The sequence below is a fragment of the Sander lucioperca genome, chromosome 18 (genome assembly GCF_008315115.2).
Source record: "Sander lucioperca isolate FBNREF2018 chromosome 18, SLUC_FBN_1.2, whole genome shotgun sequence".
In the NCBI taxonomy this organism is placed as follows: domain Eukaryota; kingdom Metazoa; phylum Chordata; class Actinopteri; order Perciformes; family Percidae; genus Sander; species Sander lucioperca.
The window spans coordinates 18,951,108-18,972,752 of record NC_050190.1 but is presented as its reverse complement, the minus strand read 5'-3'; the positions used below and the strand labels follow the sequence as shown (position 1 = coordinate 18,972,752).

At 39.5% G+C, this 21,645-nt stretch overlaps 2 protein-coding genes across 5 annotated transcripts in view; one reads left to right on the top strand and one right to left on the bottom strand.

Annotated features, from left to right (window-relative positions):
* The window catches only part of babam2 (BRISC and BRCA1 A complex member 2), an 87,027-nt gene extending 65,980 nt beyond the window's left edge, over window positions 1-21,047 (bottom strand). Inside the window, exons 1-4 of one of the 3 annotated variants that reach the window (XM_035994530.1) lie at window positions 20,924-21,047; window positions 20,083-20,229; window positions 16,941-17,017; window positions 13,468-13,562 (exon numbers count right to left, since the gene is read on the bottom strand). In XM_035994530.1, the coding sequence (XP_035850423.1) occupies window positions 13,468-13,562; window positions 16,941-17,017; window positions 20,083-20,219 (309 nt within the window). In that variant the 5' untranslated portion in view covers window positions 20,220-20,229; window positions 20,924-21,047. Of the gene's footprint in view, window positions 1-13,467; window positions 13,563-16,940; window positions 17,018-20,082; window positions 20,239-20,814; window positions 20,833-20,923 lie in introns of those variants that run through there. The other 2 variants (XM_031321321.2, XM_031321322.2) reach the window with 2 other exon arrangements.
* Window positions 21,048-21,071: 24 nt separating this feature from the next.
* rbks (ribokinase) overlaps window positions 21,072-21,645 on the top strand; it is a 38,738-nt gene continuing 38,164 nt past the window's right edge. Inside the window, exon 1 of one of the 2 annotated variants that reach the window (XM_031321304.2) lies at window positions 21,072-21,307. In XM_031321304.2, coding sequence (XP_031177164.2) covers window positions 21,233-21,307 — 75 coding nt within the window. In that variant the 5' untranslated portion in view covers window positions 21,072-21,232. The remainder of the gene's footprint in view (window positions 21,308-21,645) is intronic. The other variant, XM_031321305.2, reaches the window with a different exon arrangement.

The following is a 21,645-nucleotide window of genomic DNA, read 5'->3' as shown; positions in this document are numbered from 1 at the left end:
CTGCTGGGGACTTTGAATAAGTGTACCGAGTTCTATTGCAATCCCAGTAGGATTCAAACTCTGGTAACCTTAATGTAATGGCATTCCACCCTAAAGTTGTCATTAAATATATCTCAGCCTGGACCAAAGTGGTGGACTGACGAAATGACAGACAAACCTCAATCAAGGTCGCCATCCCTATTGTGGCAAAAACACTCAGTTATGGCCGATAACAGGACACTGCACTGGCTCGTCTTGTATTGTACTGAATGTTCTGACTAACAAGGTAGCAGTTGAATGTTGCAGCAAAGCATTGGTCGAACGTAGAGGGAGAGAGAGTGAGAAGCACTGAGCCAAAAAGCAATGTCCTTGTGTTGCAATGTGTGTGTGTGTGTGTGTGTGTGTGTGTTTGTGTGTAGACATGTAAGTCTGTACAGACTCTTCACAGAATTGATTTTATACGCTCTGCTGAAGGCTGTGTGCGCCATTACAAATCTACGTGTTATTTTTCATGAATAGGATAAGCCCTGCGGAAAATGTACAGATTTGAGACATAAAAACAAAAGATGCAATAGTTGCAATCTAGGCTATTTGAGAACTGAGATTTATCATTTGATGAAATGAACTGAAAAAAAAAAATCATCTGCATGCCCTCTAGATCGCTCTGTATGAAAGGAACATCTTAGGGCTTTATCCACAGGGGGCCGTCAACAATAGCCACTGGTTCAATCTGGACCATATAATCCAATTATTTTGACACAACACACTGGTTAAACCTGTGTCAAATGATTAAGCCTAAACTTGGCTTATGATAAAAACCTGTCACCTCTAATACATAAATCACTGATACTTTCCTTTTTTGAAAAGAGCACATATCTGTAAGGGAAGCAACGTATAATCGTATTACCTTAAGATATAAGGATTTGATTCAATATCAATGTTAAAAACTGCATATTAAAAATATATTGGATTACCATTACCATTTAGCATTTTGGGTATTCATGACACAGCGTGTCCAAGCCAATGTTAAAAACACAGTGAAATAGCACAGTTGGTAGACACAAATATTATAGATCACTATGCCTTTCAATAGAAAATACATGTTCTTTCTGCCTATTGGTTAATTTACTCAAATTACACCTTTTCTAATTAGACAGCAGCATTGGCAGTTCACTGTTTTGAGCTTGAAATATTAAACTTGAAGCAAAATTAAGAAAATGAAAGTAGCTCATAAAAGAAGCATGCAATGTGTAGTCAAATGAATCGGCAAGAAATATTTGTAATAGTTTTTAAATGATGCAAAAGAAGGGTAAAATCAGCCTACTAGGCCTCATGAGTTTCAAAGAACTTCAAATTAGGACTAAGAGTCTACAGCCGTGCTAGGGGTCTGTGAGGCTGCACTTAGTCACAGCGATGTTTTGAGCTAAATGCTAACATCAGCATGCTAAAATTCTCATTCCTCCATGGTAGCGACTTGTCAATCAAAAGGTAGCCTAAAGCATAGGCTGCTTTATCGTCTATTTTACTTCAAATAGGACCATGATTTAAAAAATGAACATAATGCTGTATTGATCAAAACTTGAAATTTGAAATTGAGACCATAAACGCATTATTAAAATGATAGGGTGTCTCACTCTTCTATACAATGAAACTTTTTTTTACTCAGCAGTAGACTCCGTAGAGTCGCACCCTGCTGGCCATTAAAAAGAATATAGGTTTAAGGCACTTCCGAATTGGCTCAAAGGTTGCCGTTTGGCCATAAAGTATTGGACAAATGAAAATGTTGAGCTGATGATGACACTACATTAAAAGCCAGTGGATCACCAAAGTCATTAGAATGTATCCTTAAGGGAACTTGACTATCTGTAGCAAATTTCACAGTTTCACTCAAAACCACATTCATTCTGTGGGGAGCATCAATGGAATACACATTTCATGGCAATCCATCCAATAGTTGACAGAACAATTCACCCAGAAGCAAAAATGTCTACCTTCTGGTGGCCCGGTAGTAAAGTCAGTGGATCACAACAATAATGAGAACATATTTCAGTTGGAAACAATGTAGTGGAGCGACTGACTGACTGGCAGCCCTAGAGCCATGCCACTAGTATGGCTAAAAACAACCTACCATGTTTGAATAAAAATAAAACTGCTCTATTTAAATGTGTGACTTAGTGCATCAAACAAATAGACATTTCAACATTTGTCTCAAAGCAGTGATTCCATTAAGCTACAATTTAAGTGAGTCTAAAGTATTGTAAATATGTTGAGGATAAGGGAAGAACTCAACAGAAACAGTGTTTTCCTTGAAGAACAAAATGTACACCTAAATTGGGCATCTTCACACTGAATAGACCCAAGTTGACAGAATTATGTCTTCCTGTGCCATCCGTCTGTACTATCTCCGATCCAATATTTATCTTAGGCCAATGAGAGAGGGACTGGCATCTGAAAATGCAAGATAATTATATAGGCCAAGAGAAGATATTTGTTTTTACGTCTTAAATGTGATTTTTATAGATGCTGGCAACCTGATCCAATAAATCGCTGCAGACTTGAAAGTGTGAGGCATTAAAAAACTCCCAAGTATTAAATTAATCTCTGTTAGTCTTTAATTCAAGTGTGGGCTCACACCCTGTTTCGCCCTCGGAGAGTGCCAAGTCTAAGATCATGCTAAATTGCTCTTGTCATGTGTTTAAGACACTTGGCAATCTCAGCCCAGTGTTTTTTTTTTATTACTGTGATCTGTGCAGTTTATGTCCAACACAGTACAACTTGATGACATAAATAGTACTTTTCTGACTACTTTTATTGTGATTCAGTAACTGCTTTAGGCCAGTACCAATCCCCTCTGAGGGCTGATACTATGGTCCCATCTTTGTCTTAGCACATATGTAGGGCTGGGTATCGTTCCAAAAGTTTCGATACCGGTACTGATATCAATACCATGACTTCGATACCGGTTCCTAAACGATACTTTTTTCGATACCAATTTTATACAAAAAAAAAAAGAAATTACAACATTACGGCACAAATCTTTTTATTTATTTTTCAGCTTTTACTACGAGAGCCCCGTCTCTGTGCGTAACAGAGTTTTTCCTGCCTGCCTCTACAAACATGTAACGTTAGACAGCCAATCACAAGCATTCTTAGATCTTTGTAGAAGCATGCTGCATGCTCATTGGCTCACTGACGGTGATGAGATTTACTCCTTAGGTATTGAAATTGGGTATTGAATGACTAGGCACTTTTTGATACTAGATACTTTAAAGGCAATTCGGTCGGTGCCTAAAAAGTATTGAATTCGGTACCGAGCCCTACACATACGTCTCTTGTTTTCCCATCCATCAGTTGGTGTTTAGGAATTGCCAAACTCTTTTCCACCAGCCATCTCTGGTAGCAAACAATAGCCTGCCTACTAAAAGCATTCCCAGACCTGTCAGTGAGCCATGCCAATAATAAACTCTAATAAAAGCTGGAATGCATTATTCTCTAAAGCGGGAAGGAAGCAGGAGCAACAGTTGGTACACTATGCCCAGGTTGACATAATCCTGCTTTATGTGCCGTCTGAGGTCCATTGTTAGAACAGTAACAGGGGACGAGCTGGAGCAGCAGATAGGAAGCGCGCACCAATGCTTGGCATTCAGGATTACCAGGGGATAACGTGAAGTTGGAAATGTTTCCTTTTTCTAGACGGACTAGTGCTTAGATTGGCTTTACACTCCATTTTCATAGTGGGAGTTGTCCTGATATCTAAATTACAAACAATGTCTCATTGTCTGAAGTCATAACTTCTTTAAGGAGTCTTAATTGTTTTGTTTTTTTAAAAGGTGGAAAAATAAACAATTGTTACTGTGAATACATACAACAACATTTCATCTAAGAGAGCAGGACAAATGACAGGCCAATTAGACTGACTAAAGGATAAGGCTGGTTATTCGTTATTTTCTAAAATCGTAAACAAATCAAATCAACAGACCAAAACCAACAATGTGTTTTCCTTCTCAGAATACTTTCCAACTTCACTACCCTCTCTATGGCACTCAGCCCTCAGCTCATTGGCTCCTTCTTAAGATATAAATATTTAAAAATGGCTCACATATACAGTATATAGTTTAATTTTTTCAAAAAGGCTAAATCATTTTCTTAGACAGCTAGGCACTGCAGCTTTTAGCAAAAGTTATTCAAACAGGATTAAACAGAGCATTTGTTGGGGACTATTTTCAGTGGCGGATTAATACACATTTGTGGTTGTAAAAAGTGGCAATGCTTATAAAGGAGCATGTCACCTAATTCAACAGTAACTCATTTTAATAGTTTTAGTAGTCGTTAGTGGGATCAAATCATTGTTGATTTTGGTCTGTTCATGGTATTTATTGACAATTACATTACAGTTAACTTCTACATACCAGATTTTACAAGACATCCAGTCAATACTGTTGAAATTGTGTGTACTGTAAAAAGAAAAGTCTCCACTAAATTAAAGGGGGGGGGGGGGGGGGAACAGTGGTACACTTGTTGAGTTGATTACATTCAAAATTACCTCTTTTACCAACCCAGACTAACATAAATTAGTATGGGCTTTTCAAACAATATGTCTTGTGTTCCTTCTGCCCTGCAAAAATATAACACAATAAAAAACATGTTTGCACATATTTAGTAAATATGCATGAACTACACTAGAATAGCCTAATTCTCAAAGTGGATGTGGTTTAATAAATTGAGGGACCACTGGATTGTCATTAGGACTATAAATAGCAACACGTATCATTACTATTCAAGCCTGGGTAAAGTGGACAGATAAGTGGATAGGTATACCTATATGCTGAACCAACCAGCAGAAGCTATTTCTTTGCATTACTGAAAATGTGTTCATATTTGCCTGTTAAGCTAAACCTACAACTTGTTCAGTTAATTTACCCAAATGCAACAAGCCCAGGTGGGGGAAAAGAGCCAAATAACAACAAATCCACACAATGCAAAAGAGACCAAAAACCTGGAATTTCCAGTTTAACTAGATAGAGCCTGCCTCTGTACCACACAGCAAAGTACTGCAAGAAGGATAAGTGGAAACATGTTGATGTTGTATCTAGAGAGGCCATCGAGGCTAACCCCAGGTCTTGGGTGCATGCACACGCAGACTTAGAAAGATGCAAAACACTGGGGAACTCCCAAAATGTTTAGTGCCTGCACGCATCACCGGACAAGTCTAGACCAGACAAATGATACATTGCACACAAAGAAGGGGCCAGAGGGGCAGACAAATAGTAGTATTAGGTGAGTAAAAACAAAGGTGCAACTAGAGATAATTGTTCTTATGTGCTGCATACTTACTCCTATCTCACAGTAGAAAATGAACAATGTATTTCATGCTCTTTGGCCTATATGTTACATAAACTTAGCACAAAAAGTAAGGAAATTTGTGTTTGGTAGATTATTTCTCTGTGGTAACAATGCTTTTTGGCAATAAATGTTATACCGTTGGAAAGCCTGTTTAGTTCCCTTTCAAATGGTGCCCCATTTGTAAGGAACATGCATTTGTGGGTTGAGCAGCAGCGCTGAGCATGTGAGTTGCGCCCATGAAAAATTTGCCAAAACTTCTCTGCCAATGCCAAACAGCTTATTGTGCCTTTGACTCGTTTGGCGTTTGGTGGATTGGATGATTCTGCCTACGGCAGTTGGATTGTAGGGTCAAAGTATGGAGAAGACGCGGAGAACGCTATGCTGATTGCTGCACCGATAGAGTAACACCTTTTGGTGGAGGCAGTGTGATGGTGTGGGGCGGCTTCTCCCTCACTGGAAAAACGAGGCTTGTCATCATTGGAGGCAATCTCAATGCAGAGAGATATAGAGATGAGATTCTGCAACCAGTGGCAATCCCATATCTCCACAGTCTGGAAACTCTATCCTCCAAGATGACAACGCTCGCCCCCACAGGGCGGGGTTTATCAGAGACTACCTCCAGAATGTGGGAGTGGAGAGGATGGAATGGCCTGCCAGCAGTCCTGACCTCAACCCCATTGAACACTTGTGGGATCAGCTTGGGCGTGCTGTTCGTGCCAAAGTGACCAACACAACCACGTTGGCTGACTTGCGACAAAGGCTGGTTGAAGAATGGGATGCCATCCCACAGCAGTGTGTGACCAGGCTGGTGACCAGCATGAGGAGGAGGTGCCAGGATGTTGTGGCTGTGTATGGTTCCTCCACACGCTACTGAGGCTCCCATTTGTGAAATGAATAAATTGTTAAATTGCCAATATGTCTTGTTTCTTCAAACTTCAATCATCCAAACCAACAACAATTTTTCATGGGCGCAACCCACATACTCAGCGCTGCTGCTCATCCCACAAATGCATGTTCCTTACAAATGGGGCACCATTTGAAAGGGAACTAAACAGGCTTTCCAACGGTATACGATTTATTACCAAAAAGCATTGTTACCACAGAGAAATAATCTACCAAACACAAATGTCCTTACTTTTTGTGCTAAGTTTAGAAGGGTGTATCAATGAAGTATGATAAGCAATAATGTACTGTACAGAGATTGGGAGGCAACCGGCTGACAGCCGGCTGGCTTCTGGCTTGGAGGGGAATATTTAGATGGCTGCATCTGTAAAAGGCTACATAGTGCAGAAGAAGTGAGAAGTACAGAGTCTGGTAATTGACATCTAGAGTTTCACTTTAAATTCCTTGCATGTATTAAAATAAAATAAACTAGAATTTCAATTTGTGGTTGTATGCCTCTGCCAACCTGTCAATTTGCAGTTTACATCCATGTCTGTCCAGACTCATATAATATATGTAAGGAAGACTTTAATGGAATTTATGAAACATGGATGCTTCACACTAGGGCTTTTGGAACGAATTCCGAAAGTCGAATATACTTCGAATAGTAAAAAAATCAATACTATTCGAATGCTGAAATTTTTTGTAAATAGGTTGGCTAACGTTAGCTAATCTCCCTCTTCTCATGTCATGTCTGATGAACGTAAGCTCACAATGCTTTGTGTTTCCCACTCGGGAGTGAGAAACACAAGGCATTGTGAGCTTACGTTACGTACCGTGTAACGTTAGTACAGGGGGGAGTAACAGGCTGCGGCTGGAAATCGGAAGAAGGATGGGACATAGTTTTAACATGACTTTAAAATCGACATCCACCAAGCAATCAAATAGTTAGCTCATTCTGGTTTTCTAACTGCGTCGCGAGTTATAAGAGCTTAGCTGGGAGCTTCATGGAGACAGCTAAATTTTATGTTAGCTGCCCTACAGCTGTCAGAGTTAGCTTCGACTTCATATATTACCTTCTAACAGCTGTCTTCTCAGTAATGTGACAGTCTGCAAGAAACAGGTTGCCTTTAAATCACTAAAATAGTGGCAGCACCGTTTGGCTTAGTTATCAATGCTGTTAGCATCGTGGCTAACACTACTGTTACTTAGTTTATGACAAATCGTTTCGGCTGTGCTTTCTAACATGATATCATTGTGCTAACCGAGCAACGTTAGCCTTTGCAACAGAGCCGCTTCAATACACTTGTTAGATAATGTTTCATTACAGGTCTCTGTTGATTTGTGTTTGTCGCTGTGTGCCCGTGGTGGAAAATAACGTTAACAGAGAGCGGCGTGCCAGAAATGCAATGCGCCATGACGTAGATCCCCTTCAAGGCCAGGCTGATGTTGGTAGTCCCTCTAGTGGACAGAACGTGTCAACAACAACCACATGCTTGTAGTGGCATTGACAATGCATAAGCCTGAGTAGTGTAGTACATATTTATAACAGGCTGCATATGAGCATTAAATATTCAAATATTATTTGAATATTTAAAAAAAATAAATGAAATTTGAATGGTATTATAGAGGAAGACTCTACTTCACACACATCTTCAACTCCGCACCACAGAAGATCTATACAATCACCATTGCTTCAAGTTAGTGTCACCAATTAAGTATCCTTATTAGTTACGTTGTGTTGAATACTGGCCAGACACGTGTTTATGCATTTGATATTGCATATAAAAAATAAACTCTAAAGTCATCATTTACTGAATTGGGGGAAAAAAATTTTTTTGCAACAGTGCATCTTCTACGCAAGAGATTTAAGTAGTATTGCTCTCCACCTTCCCTCCCTCCTTTCCTGCCTCTGTCATTTCCTCTTCTCTGGTTATTTTTCCCAGCAACTCGTGGGTAGACCTACTCTGTTGTATTCCTGTCACTATGTTTGGTGAACACGTCTTTCCAAAGTCCTCTCCACCCAGTATGTATAAAGCCTTGATCACAATTAGCCTGTAATACTTACTGGAATAGGGTGTGTTGTCACTGATAAGCCACAATTGAAAAAAAAATTGATTTTCTGTGAAACTTTAACAGTTTTTTATTTTTATTTCCCCAGATAGTTAGGTTAAGTAAAGCAATGATTAATTATTTAAACAATGACATGGTAACACCTTATAGGATTCAAAGAATAAGATTAAAACAATACACAAATTAGCAGACTACATATATCCCACAGGGACATGTAGAGGTGGAGTGTCCATGTGGGTGCGGGTTTCTAAATTGGAGACAATAAGTGCATATACCAATTTCAGACTAATGGATCCTATATTCGATGAGCTATAAACAGTATGCTTCAAATAAAGTGCTTGTCAAATTGCCAAACAGCATCTGAAACCCCCTCCCCAATATCTTTTGAGGATGTAATTGGGGTATACGTTTTCTGTTCCAGTGCGATCTCCATGGTGCCCCAGTGAACTGGCAATTAAGACCATTTCAACCGTGCAGATGTACAGAACACAGTCAGCCAATAGAAACACGGATGCACTGTGTTTGTAGATGGAGAAGTTAATTATTCTGACAGGTTGTATTACCATGTTAAGTTCTACATTAGACCAAACATCATACTATGATCCCTCTTATCTATCTACAACCATGTCAAAGCCATGACATTACATCCTACAACACGTTTACCTTTAGATGAGGTTGATAGTTTGAAGATTAAACCAGCCTTAAAGGGCTATTAGACTGCAATAGTTTTAGCAGTGTGTTTCAACAGGCAACTGAGTTGTACACATACAGTACACGTACTGTATTCCACACTACCCTGTACTAAGGCTAGACTAGGTCGGTCCAACAACATTAATTTCGTTCCCATGGTAAAATCAACACTGCATGTTCTATACTATTTAAAACTTTACAGTGTCTACATGTTCACCACAGTTAAGTAATCTCTTATAAGCCACCTTTTAACTACCGACTGGAATCAATTAAACATTTAGGTTAGACAGCTATAAATGTGTCAGAGTGGTTAGGTAATGATTACAGTTAGGAAGGCAATCACTACTCAATTTAAGATTTATTTCCACGTTAAAAGGAACAATGGCTCCCTCTCTGCCCAAAATAAACCAATTAGACCAGCAGATGACTTTCCACAGCCCTTACAGCATAAGATTAATGAAGCTATTGTGAGAGTTAACATGACTGACCAGTTAAAAACAAGCCTTACAGTATGTGTATCAAAGCACTCTGAGGTGGGGAACTGCCCTGGTGGCCAATTAGCCACAATCTGGATGCCATTTAGCCTAGATTTGCACTTGCCAGTGAACCCTTGCACCCTAGCAACAATGAGGTGAACCTCAACACATTTGTGGCAGACTTTGCTCATATTCCATGGCTCATGGAACTGTTTTGCTATAAAATGTTTATTTGGAGGGACATGTTGCCTCTCATCATCCAGCTCGGGTATTCAAGTCTCTTTCATCCCTCATGCATTGTGGTTTAAGTGTTGAAAGGACTTTTCTCAATAATCATTAAGGTTTGAGGATAATTCATTATTGTTGCTGTAGTATTTCACGTTGGAGTGACTACACCTTTTTGAAAGGCGGCCTGCAGGCGGTTCAGCAGTGTTTAAGGAAGAACTTTTGTGAAGTCAACTCCCCCCACTTGAGTCAGCTAACGCAAGACTGTTTACTGACAAACAGACTCATCACTCTGTTAATCTTTGGAACAGCAGAAAACAAGCCGTCATTGTTCACTAAAGTATCGACATTATAAAGAGTGGCATATCACTATCGAAAAAACATCTTTGGCAGAGCTGTATTAGGAATTTTTTTTACAGTACATAATTAAAGTGTACAAAAAACAAAAACACACACACACACACACACACACACACACACCTATTACACATTTATGCATCTTTCGTATTGCACTATATTGGCATACATACATACATTTAACTAAACTGAGAAAACAAAAGAGAAAGTGTTAAATGGTGGATGGACGTGACAGTAAGACTGTGAGATTTTCCTATGAGTCAGAGTCCTCCTCATAGTAGCGATTCCTCTTGATTATATCCTCAGACGTATAGCTTATACAAATCTAAATATGATAAGCTGCAAACAGCTTTGAGTCTGCCCTTGATTTTATGCTGGACAGTTGGGCCGAGGGAGGTTGTAGCGACGGGATACTTTGTGTTCAAACTCCTGGTTCAGTGAGAGTCTAATTAGCTGAAAGTCAAAACTTTTTCAGGAACAAGATTTCCAATATGTGGGGTTGACCGTGGATGTATCATGTGCATGTTTTAGCTCTGCATTTTTTTTTTTTTTTTTCAACAGCAATGCATTTCTCTGTCTAAACAAAAACATGGATAACTAACCCATACAAGACAGGTTGACAGCAGGGGAAAACACAAGGCTAAACAGAGAAGCTAATGATACCCTTGGCTGTAAACAAGAGCACTGGGTTGCTGAGACATCAAGAATTCAACCAGCCATTGACAGAGGACCTAAAATTAGCCTAATGTTTACCCCCACTGGATAGGGCTAGAAACATATTGCTTGTGAGGGCCAAACGTGAAGTGTACTTCCAATGGATTTTATCTATTTACAATAAATGATTAACTGTAGCACACGAAAATATTTTACTTGTCATTAAACAGCAGTATGTGATCATTTTGTTTAACTATATAGGTCAGATGTTTACATGTTGTACAAGTCATCATAAATACACCTGGTCCATTTGTCATAAAATGATTCTTTCGAAATTCACACTGCCGGTGCACATGGTAAATATGGGGGGGGAAATTAAGGAATTGCTGGGAATTCAGCATTTTAAAGAGTTAGAGGGGGTTGTACTTACTGAAAATGTACAGGAAAAGGGAGTGAGTAGGAGAGGAGGATCTCAGGCAGAGAGACAGATGAAGGAGGAATATGAAAGCATGAACACCAACACACAGCAAAAATATAAGTGAGGAAAATAAACATGCAATGGGCAGCCAAGCACTGGCTCAGCAGAGGTACTTCCCCTTATGTGCACAGCTGGAATTGTGAGACGGTGAGCAATACTCCCCTCTCTTCTCCCAGACTCTGACACAAGCAGGGAAATTTAGCTTCTCTGTGCTAGGCCGCTTCTAAAGCGGCACTGGATGACTGCATGGTAGTCACTTACCAACAAGAGGAAGTACTCAATAGACTGCAGATCGCCATGCAGGCCTAATAATCTCACTAGTCAACACTGTACTGAGACGATGACAGCCAATACACATTCATTCCCAAGTCAACATTGTTTTATTGATTTAGAACTAAAAGGATGTACATTTTCTTTAGAAAAAAACTGAATGTTTGGCCTGATACTGGTCCTACACGAAATGTCTAGCGTATCCCTAGAAATGATGATCATTTAACGATTGTGCACCCCATGATACACGTTAAATGCCAACATACAGTACCAATACAGGACGTTGGGTGCCCTATGTGATGAAGCAGAAAGTAGGGGTATGGACGTTAGGGTGGTGGATGTGTACCACATCTGACTTTCCGAGGTCTGCGGTACATGGAGCATAAAACCGTTTTTTTTTTTTTTTTTTTTTTTAAAATCACTCAGCATTTCAGCTTCTGAGACAGATTTCCATGTCTGGGAGACAGAAATGTATATTTCCCATATATAGAGGTTTACTCCTCGACGCAGCGGCCGCGGGTTCGACTCCAAGCTGCGGCCCTTTGCTGCATGTCTTTCCCCCTCTCTCTACCCTTTCAAGTCTAAGCTGTCCTGTGCAAATAAAGGCCTAAAATGCCAAAAAAAATAAATCTTAAAAAAAAAAAAAGTGTAAAGTCTTGAGAGGAACCAGGGTGACTGACAAGGAAGGGCATACAAAAATAAATGAGGTTTTGTACCAAGACCAATGTTTTCTTTGACTTTGCTGGAAATATGTTATTCCTTCCTGGTGTGTTGACGTTACTTATTGGCCTAAAAAGCGTTTCACACTGACCAAAAACCAGTTAATTTAAAGCTATAGTGCGTAGTTTCTGTCTCCCCCATGAGAAATTATAAGTAATGACAACAACACTGTCAGCGCGTCCACATGATACAGCCTTCCGTGATCGCGCATGTGCTTTAATTGTAAAATTGATTTTAGAATACCTATGTAAAGTAACCAATTTGACTAATGACCAGAAAATATTTCCAGAGTATTCCTTTCTACCTCTGAAAAAGAAATTGCAGGATCTGACCATTGAAATGATTGTTTAGGACTGAATATTAAGTGTGGTTAAAACATGCATACAGATTATCTGGAATTGATGGTCATGTTGTAACCACTTTTGGCGGAGCAGCAGCTTGTATTACTGTTCAAACATTACAACCACACCCCATTTGAAACTAGACAGTGCTGATGCAATCAGTCCTTGAATACCAGTTCTCATACATACAATTATTTACAAAGTCTTGATACTTAAATCTATAGACGGTGTGTTTTAATCTCACCACCACATTGCAAACAAGTTCTCTGGAAACAAACTTTAAGGGAAAGATGTTAATGTTTAAAAGTTATAATTATACAAACTAAGATGAAACAAATGCCATGAATTTCCCCTACAGGTACACTTCCTGAAAGCCTAGCATTATCATGAACCTCATAATCGGTTTAATCAACTGTTGTTGAAGTCAATCATCCCATGTGCTGGGTAATCTATACTGTCTTTATTACAGGGTAGTTTGACATACATGTTCTGCACAAACTGCTACAGCCCATTAACATGTTTAGGCTAGCTTGCTCGTGAATCATGGCTTGACAGAGACAAATCCGATTTGCAGATAACAAGTAAGTCAAAACAGAGTTTAGGGCATAATGAAACAACTGCAAATTATTGCAACATTTCCAGCTATCTGTACACCCACGGTGGCTAGTTTGCTTTTACAACTCCCTGCTTTAACTTCCTCTGGCTGCTGGGATCAGTGAAGTTGTGAACAGCAAATTGATGTATCTGTCTGACACTTAGGACCACATAGGAGAACCATGTGGCGAATGAATGAAAAGATCTGGCTTTGACAAGTGGAAAAGAATAAAAACAAAGCATGTGGTACATTGGTTTTCTCGTGAAACAGAGTAATAAAATAAATGATATTTTCACTACAAAGTAAACCACATTTTGCAATGCAAAAAAAAAGTAAAAGTAAAGTCTTGCAAGTAATGATTGTCACACAAGTGTAGATACTCACTGGTAGTTCTGAGGGTTCAGGGAGAAACTCGGCATCTTCTCCAAAAATAAAATCTGGCGGCAATTCTGGATACTGTGCATTGAATATGATATCCCCTGTGAGAAAATAAGCAAAATGGATTACCTGATTGATTACTAAATGTGACAACATGAATGCACTTGCTTGCATTTCTATGTGTAACGTATCAAGGGATCAACCTAATTTTCTACTTTTTGCACTCTCGCTGCAAAAAGAAACTCCATCTCACCATGTCATGCTGTGTCTAACTGAGCGCTGCAATGTTTCTCTTTTAACAAGTGAAAGATGTGTAATTTTCTTAATATTATTGTGAAAATCTGCCTTATTTTGCCTTATTCAAGATGTGGAGAGCAGATTTTTGCACACTGCTGAAACAAGGTAAACCGCAGTGGGAACACTTTGACATGATCTTAACCTGGCCAGTCTTGAATCTGACTCTGACATGTAATAGCTTGTTAAGGCAGCTGTTTTTGTTTTCAGCAGCAGCCTTAACAACCGCATAAGGTGCATTTGAGCTCTGGGGTCTTTTATTTAAGTACCTACAGGAATAAGCAAACTTAACATTTACCATTAAAGCCATTGAAATCATGCCAAACATTGGCAGTCTTGTAAAGAAAATTGCATATAGGTACTTTAAATATAGCGCACATTAAGCGGTGCTAAAATCCTATAATATTAACACTATAATTAAGAAATGCATAATGCATTTAGAGAAAAGAGAAAAAAAAGACTGGAAATGGCCTTCGCTGAGGCAAGGACAAGACCGTGATAATATGATCACATAACACTTTGCTTGTGCTGGTTCACAATGTTCAGATATCATGTTACACAATTCTATTTGTGTGCTGCAAGACTGTTCTGTTCTGCTTTTTTTATGCAGTTCCAGCGGCAGTAAAAGGAGACAAAAGTACACATATGGAAATATTTTTCCAGTGGAGGAGAGTCAAACAAGGAGAGGAGAGGATGTTCTGTAAATCTGTTACAAACCACTGGCAGTCTGTCAGAGATGCACTGGCATGGTTCCAGAGGGAAATGGAGGTCTTGGAAAAGCAACCTTTACAGGTCACATAGGCCTTTATATATTGCTTTGTTCATACAGCCGGAGACAGCAATGAAAAGTGTAGTCTAGTCACTGCATAACGTGCCTTCTCAAAGTCTTCTATTTCAGCCAGACATTTTACTGAGGTCATAAGGGCGTAATGTGTACAACTACAAAGGCCACAGATTGTTGTTTAGCAGTACCAGCCACAGTGGTGAAGTGGAAGGGGGCTGGTCTTGCATTAATAGTGCTTAGCTCTTTGCAGAGTGTGCCATGTGTTTGCACGCTATCAGTAGATAGATTGATCTGGATTTAACAAACATTATTGCTGAGGCCAAAGCACAGGAAAGCACAACAGCTGCAGAGATGTTGCATGCCATGCCAGACACCTGTTTTTGTCAGGTTTCAAGACTTCTTCCTAAACTATGACAGATATACAGCAGATTATATCACTTTAAGGGAAAAGACGATTAGATTACATGGCTCTATCACAATATAAAACCCCAATTCCACATGGAAGTACTTTTTTTTTTTGCATATTCTTAAACCTCACACCTACACATTCCTCGAGTCTAGCTACAACATCTTGACATTGGTCACAATCATGTCTGTCTGGACAGATTTTTAGCAATTTTTGCAAAATAAGCAAAGCTTACTTCCCCCTTGACAGACATGGGTTTTTCCCCCGAAGCAGTGCCACATTTGCACCAAACTTTATAAACAGAAACTTCACACACATACTATAATACTATAATACTATAAACACATACATATTATAATCACGTAACAACATTTAGTGATGTTGCCCATTGGGCACTTTAGGACGCATGCTGATAAGGGATAGTCTGTGATGTGGGGACTTGATTCATAAGCGAGAGACCCTTCCAGTAAAAGTTCAGTGGCACCAACAACAGCGTGTTTACCGGTATCGTTTCACTGATTGAGCGTCACCCTTTTTGAATCACAAAAATATTCATATTGTTTTTGTACTTGAAGGATTCCTGTGGGTGCTTTTGGTCTTACTTTGCTTCGAAAACTGCAATTACAAAACATTCCTATGGTGCTGCTTAGCTAACTATGCTTTCTTCTTAAGGCTGGAATCCAACCTGGAACATTGCAATTTAATGTGGCATGCGATGTAACCACACGGGCTCTCTATGCACTTAATTGTGCATTTTATTAAAGTGATGCAGAATGTTGACATGGTGTTCTTATTGGCATCCATCTTTCTAGTCTCAAAAGCTCTTGTCAGTATATCCCCAGTCTTCATTTAGCCTCTGTGCATAGTTCTGGTTATTTAAAAAGACATTTTAAATGTAAAAGTGGCCTGAATATGGGTTTTGAATATGTTGATTTCATTTATCCACTGGTGTTGGTGACTTCAGCAGCTGGTGTTAACCTGGTGTGGACCTCTCAAAACTAATCAAGGTTGGACTGAAATGTTTAATCTGTAATCAAATGAATTCAGCACTGCTGTTTCTCTTTTCAAAGTGCAGGCCCATTGCTTTAGATAATGAATCAATTAACCAGAGCACAGTGAAAAACCTGCTAATTGAAATGCTGTCAGCCCTTACATTTTGTCAGTACAAACAACAAACAAATGGACGAAGAAAATGAATCAAAATGGACTACATTGTTCAATCAGCGACTGTTCCTTAATTTGTTTAATGTAAATCAATCTGGGAACGTATTGAAGACTAACAAGCCTGATTTTAAGACTGTGAAGAGCCTTGAGCGTGATTTGTGGTGCTGCTGAGCGCCACGCAGAGATTTCGCCGTAGTCTACATGAGTGGCCTGAAGTTCATACGTGTGTGTTGGTGTCTGTGTGTGTGCGCGAGGGGAGTGTGTGGTAGAGCGAGTGAGAGAGTGACGGCGATCAGCTTCGGAGTTGTGACTCTAGAGTCACAGTGAGTGTCTCCCCTGTGCTTTCTGAACACGGTGGGAAATCTGGAGCAGGAAAAGTTAACCCTCTCCTTGATTTCATAATGTTTATGGAGAAGGAGAACCAGGAAATGAGTAGGGGGAAATCCAACGCTACCAAGCCACTGCCGAGCGACGTACGTCGACGTGTAGTTACATTTTTCGAGAGGCACACGTCAGGCTACGCTGTAGGGTCCGGCGTATGGTCTGTGTCTCCACGTACTTACGTACGTACGTAGCCATGCCGTAGATTTAAAGCAGAAGCATATCATGCTTTAGCTGACCCCTAGTTCTACTTCTACTACTTTGTGAGCTAATAAGGCAAGGCAATGTTTGCTAACAGTTTCTCTCCCAAAATTATTCTTTCATAAGCCAACAATAACAACAACTTGTCAATGCAAAACTCAACAAATATATGTGGCTATTCAACCAACGTCAGAGACTAAACTGCATTAGTTTGAAAATGGCAAATAGGAGAAGGACTGATTTACTTACATTTCAGGGTTTCTCCAGCATAGGGGATGTGAAGTTTGAAGCGATCACAGCAGGGACCAGGGGTCAGAGATGTACATCTTAACATGGGAGTTAATGAAAACAACAAAAGACATAATCAATCTAATAGTCTGAGAACACGTAACAGTAAGCATCAGCAAGGTTTATCATTGATTACACCACATCATATTTCCAACGTGACATCATGACTTCGCGTAAACGTACACGCCACTTTCCTAAAGCCAAGTACCGTGTTATCTGTATGCATTTTCAGCTATCCGCGTGTATATCTACGCTGTATAACAGTGTAAACATACACACCACTTTCTAAAGCCACGTGGCGTTTTATCGCGAGGCTACGTGTTATCACGAGGCTATGGTTGGTTTTAACGTCACACACGGGGGAAAAGAAAAAACGCTTGGGATTAGGAAAAGAAAAACTGGGTTGGGTTTAGGAAAAGAAAAATGTGGTAAGGAAACAACACACGCGGGACGCGATCCCCGCTCTCTTGTGTGTAAGTCCTGTGTTTTACCCAAACACCACCCCGACCAACCTCCTTACGCGGATTTTCGCTCTTTCATACTACTCGCTACGGCCTCAATTCACATGCAAAAGCAAGGTAATGTAAGTCAATGGAGGACAAACGGCGTTGAGAAACACGCTGAAAAGCCAGTGTGCGTCTTCATAACACGCCTATAACGCCATACCAATTGGCGTGTCATACGTACGCCACTTCGTGAGAACAGTCTGATACTTCTGACTGTAACGTTGCAAACGTAACATTGTTTACTTTGTAGCGCCAAATCACACTACTTTCTTTTTATGTCAAATCCTTTCTACACTTCTGTCACTTTAAGGCCTGTTGACTAACATAAAAAAGATTTCTGTCGTTTTAGCACGGACCTAACCCTGTATTCTGTACTTTGTCCAATACATTTTCAAATGATTTAATGAGGGTTTGACATGTTTGACATCAGACTGGGGGGCGTGAATCTTCATTGGTCTCACGATTCGATTACGATTGTCCTGTCAATGATTCGAATTGATATTCCGATGCAACGCGATGCGTCGTATATATTGCTACACCTGATTTTTCATCAACAAATTCCAGCAGTCAGATATATATATGAACTCCCCTTTTAATTGTATCTGCTCTTAAAAAAGACACTTCCTGAATGTAGCGGAGTGTGAACACAGCAGACAAAAAGGCAGAAACAAAAAAAGCAGCGACCAGAAGATCAACAAGTGACATCATTAGGAAACAATCGATTATGTCTGTCGCTGCAGAAACCGTTGAGGACCGCATCGCGATGCATCGATGCAACGATTCATTTCAACGCCCCTACATCAGCCTGCCAAATTTCCACTTCAATTGGCATGACGTTGTCTTATCCAATAAGACATAGAAACAGGTCACTGTTGTACAAACACGAGAGCAAGATCTTGACTGACATTTAGGTTACGCCCATTTTTTCTCTCACTTAACATGCATGCACCTTGTGAGGGTTACATTAGGGTGTTTTTTTTTTGGAAATCGTGAAATCATGAATACATAAACAAAGGTGTACTGCTGAGGTGTTTGGTAGTGACAAACATTTTCTTTTTTTTTATTAAATGTTAAAAAATTCAGAAAATCTGATTAATCCAACTATACAAAAGCAATTAATGGTAACTTGCCATTACAGCCACCATGTGGTTGAATTTAAAATTCTCCACCTTTATCACCAAGCAGTGGTGGTATCAAAAAAAATATGTAAACGATGCATAGACTGCACCATTTTTTCACTGGGATTGTCTAATTTTCCGACGAACAACATATAATGCCATTAGATATCTCTTACTAGTTTGTCATCAAAGGCAACCAAACCACCATTGTTAAAACCAAGCTTGATCCCCTGTAGCTTGAAAGGCAAGGCAAATCATTCACATAGCACGTTTGATTACAAAGGCCAATATCCATTGCAGGCTCAACACAACAGCTACAACAGGAAAGAATTGTAGCAAAGCTTTCATTACATGTTCAGACATCATAATGTGTGATGGATCAAATGACAATATCCGTGATGTTGTGGTAGAAAGTAGCTATTAGAAAATATCACATTTTTTAACAAAAAAGTCCAAGGTACAAGATTATGACTGCAAGCAAGCTTATAATAGTTTAGTTTTGTTTTAAATTGTACTTTTCAATTTCATTTTAGTGTGTTTGCTAGTTTTAGTTTAGTTTTTCAGAAAGGTTAAGTTGTACTGCTCCTAACTAGGGATGCACAATTAATCGCAATTTTATAAAATGCATTTATTTGCATTTAATTGCAAAATATGTGTCAAACTGTTCCGAATGAATTATTGTGGTGCTGCAGAGACGTCCGAGCCTACAAATCCTAGCCTACAGACTAAAGAAAAAAATCTTTATGGGGCGACCTCCAGCTCACCCAGTAAGAGCGTGCGCCCCATGTAGGCTGAGTCCTTTGCAGCAGCCCAGGTTCGAGTCCGACCTGCGGCCCTTTGCTGCGTGTCATCCCCCACCTCCTGTCTATTCACTGTCACTACTGCATAAAGGGAAAAGCCCCCAAAAAATGATCTTTAAAAAAAAAAAAAATCACATTTTCATTTTTTTCAATTAAAATGAGAATAATGAGACAAAAATGATAATTGCCTCCAATATCGTGAATCAAATCGAAATCGCAGTATCAGTCAAAAACAATCGCAATTAGTAGAGGTGTTGAAATGAATCAAATAATCGATGCATCGAATCGTGGACATGGACGATGCTGCATCGATAATCGGCCGGGCCATAACCGATTATTTCTTTTTTACAATTTAATGTATGCCTAACAACCTTTCTGTTTACATATTCTGTTATGTTTTGCACATTCAGGAAGTGCCATGTGCTCAGTGCTGTAGTTTTATGTATCCAATTTATTTAGTATTAGAGCACTGCAGAATGTTTTGTTTTTGAAGCTTGAAAAGCTATGAATTAAATATCCTATATGGCTTTAATAGAAACATGTATTTGACGCATCGTGATGCATCAAGATATCGAATCGAAGACATGATAATTGTAATGAATCAAATCGGGAGATCAGTGAAGATTCACACCTCTAGCAATTAGATATTTTCCTCATATCGTGCAGCCTTACTCCTTACCCAGTTTTGAGGTCTGTGACACGGAGACAGTTTGTGGAGTCGAGTCCTACACGGCCGTCCCGCACAACGCTACACAGCATGGGCCGCAACTCAGGTGAGATCCGATGCAGTGCAACCTCGGGGGACATGTTGTTCATTTTATCCACTCTGAGGAGTCTGTGGAGATACAGCAACAATTCACTAAAATGATTTAACTTCATTAATCAAAACAGCATTTTACAAAAACAAAAAAAAGGTATGTATTTGTCCCTATGATTTGTACTGAAGACTCAAAGGACATGAGCTACGTTACATCACGTACAGTATGTGACATTTCCTGGTGCGTTTGTAGCTTTCTGTGCGCAAGTTATTCGGTGAAAATATGTTTAAACTAGAAGAATACGCAGGCTGACAACGTATGTTTATCCACCTCAATATTCCTGAAAGTTTAAGGTTATGATTGAACCATTTAAGGGCCATGAGGTGGGGATACAAATGTAACGTTAGCTATAACACTAACGTTACTTGGCCCTGTCCCCCCTCTCCATCACTATAAACTGTAGGCTGGCCACATTGCATTGGAAATACACAATGTAGTACTAAGCTGGTGTCCTACACTTTGGTTGGCGTTAACTGTTACATTCAGTAGTTCGTGGGGAATTAGTCTGTACGCCACACTTTATGTCAGACTGTACTGTAACGTTAGCTAAATGCTCGTAAACTTCTGGTATCGTTAGCCAATGTTCTGCTTACCAGAGAATGGAGAGTCACATTACCACAATTTGAACAACTAGTTCACTCGAAAAATAATCTGTTCATTATTGTCCATTTAAAATACAGCATGCGGTGTGTGTTAGAGTACCTGAAATAGCTGGAAGTCAAATAATTTAAGCATTAACGCCAATGTTTATTTCGTGCTCTCCAAATTTCCGGTATGTTTCTTGGGTCCTTTTGATAGCCCCGCACATAGCCGTCTATAATAATGCCTGTTGACACAATTATAGTTTTCACTCCCTGAGCCACATTGTATGGTTATATATATAAAACTTCTAAAGGATGTCTCGTTTGACATAGTTATACCTTACCAATTTTAAATACAAAAGTAAATGTATGCGCTGATTTAGTGACAACATAGGTCTGGCAATAGCTATAACGTTAGGCAGCTGTCATAATGCACTTTGGCCGTCACTTGTCTGTTGTGGGTGAGTTGAGTTGTCCACTCTGCAAGAACATATTTGAATGCAAGGTAATTATTGTGTAGCGTTTATCAACAACAGTTTGGCTCAACACACTGTATTTGGCATAAGCGTTCGTCTAATTAAACTGGGCCATATTCTCTTTTTGGCGATTTATTCCACGGTGTTCCTTTTTTCCAGAGTTGGGAATGGTTGGCTACACCCATAACGTAACTTCATCGCTTTAAGGTTAAAGTTCCCATTTAGAGATAGTGTGATTGACACCTATACGTTACTTGCAGGATTTATATGCAAAGCATACGGTACAGTAAGCAAATACTGTGATCGTTGCTTACACATCATTAGTTTATGCAGTACGACTAAAATTGGAATAGGCTATAGGTAAATC